The sequence below is a fragment of the Prorops nasuta genome, unplaced genomic scaffold (assembly GCF_024137725.1).
Source record: "Prorops nasuta isolate Cenicafe-Biocafe unplaced genomic scaffold, Cenicafe_Pnas_1.2 PNAS00004, whole genome shotgun sequence".
Taxonomy (NCBI): Eukaryota; Metazoa; Arthropoda; class Insecta; order Hymenoptera; family Bethylidae; genus Prorops; species Prorops nasuta.
This window is the reverse complement of record NW_027116801.1, coordinates 1,495,224-1,501,560: the sequence shown is the minus strand read 5'-3', so window position 1 is coordinate 1,501,560 and position 6,337 is coordinate 1,495,224. Positions and strand designations below refer to the sequence as shown.

Below are 6,337 nucleotides of genomic sequence, written 5' to 3'. Positions count from 1 at the left end.
CGACTCGTAAGATTCTCACCATCTCGTCTAATGAAATAAGTTACATGCATCACATATCGAAGATAGAACAGGGAGAAGCACAGTGAAAATTGCAATTTCTTCACAAGTTTATTTGGAGGAATAGCCATTTCAAATACGACTGGTGCTGCGTGTCGGCGAAAGAGACCGGTGAAAGAGACTAATCAAGTTGTACAGATGTAATATTTATTTAAATAATGTGATACTCTTTCGTCAGAGCAACGTGGACACAGTATCTGTGTGTATACTAATATACTTGAATGATCGTTCTCTGTAAATATATTAATATAAGACTTCCACGCGAGTAAAACAGTCTCATTTTTTATTCTTCAATCCCTTATCTTCTTAAACAGCAAGCACTCGTTCTGCACATTCTTCGTTTCCATTTTCTCGCTACTACTTAAATAAGTTGGTACGGTGTCTTGCCACGATCTATTCTCTCGTGGAACATTTAATAAATTTAACAAATTAGTTGAAACTTTTGGTACAATGGGATATAAGACTAGAGCTGCTATCCTGGCAGTTTCCAGAGCTAAAGATATCACAGCTTTTATTTGATCGCATGCCTCGGGATTATTAATAGCCTTTCTCAGCTTCCACGGCTCATGATAGTTTACCATTTGATTCGCACTCTGTAATGTATTCATTGTAGCATCAACTGCATGGTGCAATCGAAACTCTTCGTAACATTCACTTGCGATCACATTTAAAGATTCCAAATTTTTCTTCAACTTATCGGCCGCTTCCGATTGCAAAACATTCTCCAATCCCTTCGGTTGGGGAAATTCTCCCAAAGGATTAAGTGATCTTCCTACGCAACGATTAACTAAATTTCCTAGATTATCAGCCAATTCGGAATTCAATATATTCTGTACAGTTTTGGGGCAATAATCTGCAAAAGAAAATGGGCATATATTCAGGCTACAGAACCGAATAATAAAACATTGATCACATTATTCATCTCAAACAAGCAAGAGCTCTTCTTACTTCCATCACTTTGAGGCACGCCTTCTCTCAACAAAAAATATCTCAGGCCATCTTCACTGAAAATATTTGCAGCTTCAAATGGCGACACTACATTTCCTTTGGATTTAGACATTTTTTTACCTTCTATGGTCCAATGAGAATGGCAGAGCAATGTCTTCGGAGGTTCCAGACCAGCGGCTATTAAGAAAGCAGGCCAATATATGCCGTGAAATTTTAATATATCTTTTCCTATTATCTATTAAATGAACAAAACCACAGAGAAAATGTAAAACCAGAATCAAAGAAAATTTTTTACAAGGATAATATATAGTCATACTTGTATGACAGGTGGCCAATATTCTTTAAATTCATTCTTGGGATAACCCAATACTGTCAAATAATTTACTAATGCATCTAACCATACATAAATAGATTGTGAATTGTCTTTAGGAACTGGTATGCTCCAGGGTACTCTGCTTCTTGGCCTGGATATACTTAGATCTTTTAAAATATATTCATCCTCAATCCATTTTGACAAAATTTTATGAAATTTAGAGGGCCTCACTGCTTTTTCTGTATTGATTTGAACTTCGTTAATTGAACAATGTCAATAATAGGACATTTCATAAGTGACCATTTTGCCTACCATTTTTTAACCAATACTTTAGATCATTCTGAAACTTGCTTAGTTGAAATTTGTAGTTAACTTCTTCTGTCCATTCCACTGGATTTCCAGATTCTTCACAAATTTTAATTTTCTTGCCAAAAGAATTAACTGTTTCAGTTACATCATTTTCTGATACAAAGGCCTCGTCTGATATACAATACCACCCACTGTATTTACCTCTATAAATATATCCTCTTTTATCCAACACATTCTGGCAATAAAAAGCAAAAAATTTTAAGAATTTAAAATTATGTAAAATATTTATTTATATAGATTTCATACACTTTATCTACAAACCCAAAAATGTTGAACTGTCTCTTGATGGGTTACTTCGGTCGTTCTAACAAAATGGGAATATTTAACATCAAATAGGTCACACATTTTTCTAAATTCATTTGAGACTTTTGAGCAATATTCATAATTGGAGAGTTTAGAATTCATTGCAGCAGCTTCTACCTTATTTCCATGTTCGTCTGTTCCAGTGCTAAGAAATACTTTGTCCTCTCTCATAGAGTTGTACCTAGCAATAGCATCTGCCAAGATTGCTGAATATAGATGTCCAATATGAGGACCCGAATTTACATAAAATATTGGAGTGCTTATGTACTTATTCTCATATGCATTAGTAGCATAATATCTTAGATGCAAATCTAGTGACCTCATACATTTTAATATTAATTTTGCCTTGATTGTGTTGTTAGTAAATGAAATAACAGAAGGACCTGGAAGGTGACAAAATTTAGTTTACATAATAAATCCTGCAAATTTTCTTTTTTTTCTTTTAAAAACATTCTACTTATTTAAAACCTTTCTTTTGATTATTATATAGGCAATGAATTGTTCAATTTAGAATTACAGGAACCTTTAAAGCAATATTCCATAATTTATTTGTACAAGCAATTTACATAATTTACAAACATATACATTGTCTTATTTATGTTTACTATCAAGAGATATTGTTTCCAATTGAGAAACAAGCTCCATATGCTTAAATTCATTTGGTTTATTGGTAAATGTCTCCAATAATTCAAGTCTTTTTGAGTTATCAGTGCAGTAATATAATTGTAATTCGTTTGCAAGACACTGAGCTTCCTGCACACTGATAGAATTTTTATCAAATTCTCCTCTCATTAGTACTATTCCCTTACTTTCTTTTAATTCTGTATAATGAATCATAGTTAAACATTCTGGGGCATTCTCATTATGAGCCTGATACCAAATCAATGGAGTCATATGAATTTCTGAGCCAGCAAACTGACAAACAATAAATTCGTAGCCTTGCTCCCTTGGTAGTGGTAATAAAAATGTATTGTATTTTAAGCCTCGCTCAAACATTTTATTATATTGTTCAGGAGTCATTGTGCCACAAATACAATCTTTCTGTTTATGATACTGCTCCCAAATAGTTATAATTTCTTCTTTAGATTTATTTTCAATCATTTCTAATTTCATAATAGAACTTAACTCTGCGTTCTTCCTTTGTAAGTTGGTACGCAAGAATGGTTTTGCTTTGCTCTCTTTGAATTTACGCTCTTGCTCTGCATTCCTCTCTTTAAGAATGAATGGGAAAATTATCAATTAATATCAAAGAAGTATTAGATTACATGATATTATTATTAATCATAGTAATGTTCTCTTTTAAACAAACAAACAATGCATATGCAGTCCATATAAATAACAAAACATTGCCTCTTTTTAAATTTATGGATTTTGAATAGACAGGAACAATAATGACTACCAACCTTTTTCTTTTTTGATTTTGGCTTCTTGGTGTTCGACTCGTCGTACCAATTCATCTGGATTTTTAGACTGAAGCTCTGCAATTCTTCTCGAATATTTATCGAAATAAGGATTTTTTTGTAAATCTTGTAAAACTTTATCCAGCTTAGGACGACCTGTCATAATATTTTTTGTATTCATATTAATGATTAATTGCAAATTCTTTAACAAAATACGAGCTGCCATTTAATTTGAAAAAAAATTGGTAAAGTGAAGGCCAATGAAGGCAGATGACCTAGTTGTCCTAGTAAGTAAGTAACCAAATAAATCTAGCAAGCAGAGCAGAGTAGAGGGCGAATCGGCAGAATCTCCAATATCCCTATCCCGTGGGATCCCCAGACAAAGCCAATAGTGACTATAGTAGTGAGAGTGTCGAGTGAGATCCAATTGGGACCTGAGGGTGAGGTTCTAAATCTGATAAGTGGATACTGGATAGAGTCAAATAGTCCAATTTTCCAATCCCACCCGCGGGCACGGCGACGTCGGCGGCACTTTACCACCTATCACCTATTACTGCAACTTTTTATCTACAGGGTTGGCGGCACTGAGAGAACAAAGAGTGTTTTTCAAAATAGGATTAATTCCATTGTATTTTAAGAGATTGATCAATTATAAATTAAGAAAATGATCAAATTCATAATATAAACATACCGCGCCCACTACGCACTTACGTTTTTTACGAATTTTTAATTTATTTTGCTGCATTTTGGGAAATTATTGATTCAATAGCTAAGAAAAGATGAATATAGATCACAAACACACTGCACGCATTGGGCACTGACGACATTCACGGATTTTGACTTATTACACTGTATTTTGAGACATTATTTGATGATAAATTGATAAAAGTTCGAATGCGGATCACAAACACAAAACACGCACTACGCACTGACGTTTTTCACGAATTTTTCACTTATTTCACTGTATTTTGGGAGATTCTTGGATTTAGAATGGAGAGAAGCACGAATTTCGGCGAAATAATCGATGAGAAGCGTGGAAAGTGCACCGGGGCGCGCGAAAAGTGAAAAAAGTCAAAAAGGCCCGGTCGGCTCCGGTCGCGGTTGGAAAATTCGAGAGGCCGTCGCGGCGACCGATTCGGAAAACCAAAATAAACATGGCGGCTCGTGGCAAGGCGGTGGTGGGGAGAGGGTAGAACATGCTCGACTGAACTGATTGATTACCAGTTTTCGTATTTGTGCGAGCATGTTCTACCCTCTCCCCACCACCGCCTTGCCGCGAACCGCCATGTTTATTTTGGTTTTCCGAATCGGCCGCCGCGACGGCCTCTCGAATTTTCCAACCGCGACCGGGGCCGACCGGGCCTTTTTCCCTTTTTTCACTTTTCGCGCACCCACCGGTGCACTTTCCACGCTTCTCATAAATTATTTCGCCGAAATTCGTGCTTCTCTCCATTCTAAATCCAAGAATCTCCCAAAATACAGCGAAATAAGTGAAAAATTCGTGAAAAACGTCAGTGCGTAGTGCGTGTTTTGTGTTTGTGTAGTGAACTTGAACTTTCTTAATTTACAATTAAATAATCTCTTAAAATACTGTGGAATAACATTAAAAATCGTTAGCATTGTCAGTGCCTAGTACGTGTATTGTGTTTATGTTTTTGTGAATTTGAACTTTTCTCAATTTATAATTGAACAATCTCCTAAAATACAGTAGAATGGATCCTATCTTGAATAACACTCTTTGTGCTCTCAATGCTGCCAACGCTGTATACATAAAGTTACTGTAATGGTAATGGGTGGTAAACTGGTAAAAAGTGTCGCCGTCTCCACACTCCCCATCCGTGGCTGCCAGTATTTTTTGTTCACACTTTAAATTTTAAGCCCGTTCGCAGTGAGTTGTATCGGTCACAATTAGCATTCAATATTTCTAGGCGTGTATACAACGTTTATTTATTATTAATTTTTTATATGGAATATTAACTATTAAACGTTAAAAGTTATATATATATATATATATATATATATATAATTCTTTTTATGAAACTATTTTCTATCAAATAAACACTGGAAAATTAATTTTTATATAGAGACCGTGCACACCAACACAATGATAGCGAAGTGTCAATGTATAACTGTATATGTATAAATAAATTACACTCAAAAACTGCGAAAATTGACCGATAGTTTGCGCTGATAGTATGCATATACACCAATATACATTCTTATCTCACTGTCATTGTGTTGGTGTGCACGATCTCTATAGTGAAAATAAAAAAGCTCCGACTACCTTCACGGAGATCCGAATTGACCAATCCCTGCAAGTGCAAATTTGTAGAACTTTTTTTTATGTAAAACTGAATTCACAAAAGGAAGTTTTATATATATTTTCACAAAATCGCATTATTTAATGACTATCTTTCAATATTGTACAATACTGCAAAAAATATAGTTTGATGACAATAAGTCGTGTTCTTTTGATTTTTTTCATCCTGAAATTTTAACACACTTAATTTCTCATTAAATGCTCGTTTTCTACAGGCTTCTATCAAAATTTTATTTTTTAACAACCACCCTTATATATATATATATATATATATATATACATATATAGAGTAAAATACTTCAGTGTTTTAGTCTAGATGTAACAAAATGTTTATCTCTGTAATTACAACAGATATGAATTTTTTTATAGGATCTTTTGGAAATTCCATTGAATTTGCATTCAGAGGTCTTATAAAAAAGATTGATAAATCTTATAGTTATGGAGGCAAATGAATTTATATTCCAACTTTGGGCCATCTTAAGTACCTCTCCCCTGTAAATATATACTAATATCTATTATATTAATATTTCAATGTAACAATTTAATAAGATTTCTGTAAAATTAAATTCAGTTTCTATTAAATTACAAATTTATTAAAAATTTTTAAATAAATTTATCAAGGAGTTA

At 33.8% G+C, this 6,337-nt stretch overlaps 1 protein-coding gene across 5 annotated transcripts; it reads right to left on the bottom strand.

Annotated features, from left to right (window-relative positions):
- Positions 1-336: 336 nt before the first annotated feature.
- MetRS-m (Methionyl-tRNA synthetase, mitochondrial) lies at positions 337-6,325 on the bottom strand. Of its 5 annotated transcripts, XM_066725671.1 has the most exons (8): positions 4,102-4,483; positions 3,666-3,974; positions 3,394-3,546; positions 1,949-2,373; positions 1,631-1,862; positions 1,322-1,557; positions 1,006-1,240; positions 337-910 (listed from the first exon to the last, which is right to left on the bottom strand). In XM_066725671.1, exons 4-8 carry the CDS (start codon positions 2,312-2,314, stop codon positions 348-350), a joined length of 1,632 nt encoding a protein of 543 aa, XP_066581768.1. In that variant the 5' UTR covers positions 2,315-2,373; positions 3,394-3,546; positions 3,666-3,974; positions 4,102-4,483; the 3' UTR covers positions 337-347. The 5 variants fall into 5 exon arrangements, with proteins under 5 accessions (XP_066581768.1, XP_066581767.1, XP_066581766.1 ...); XM_066725670.1 differs by lacking the exons at positions 3,666-3,974; positions 4,102-4,483 and adding an exon at positions 5,675-6,325; XM_066725669.1 differs by having other exon boundaries at positions 3,666-4,483.
- Positions 6,326-6,337: the final 12 nt, after the last annotated feature.

Bases quoted from the DNA above. Each gene is read 5' to 3' on its own strand.
- MetRS-m (XM_066725668.1), bottom strand. From the start codon at position 3,616: ATGGCAGCTCGTATTTTGTTAAAGAATTTGCAATTAATCATTAATATG. The intron at 2,374-3,393 runs GTTGGTAGTCAT...GTCACCTTCCAG, and splicing joins CAAAATCAAAAAAGAAAAAG to GTCCTTCTGTTATTTCATTT. The intron at 911-1,005 runs GTAAGAAGAGCT...TTTCTTTTGCAG, and splicing joins CGTGCCTCAAAGTGATGGAA to ATTATTGCCCCAAAACTGTA.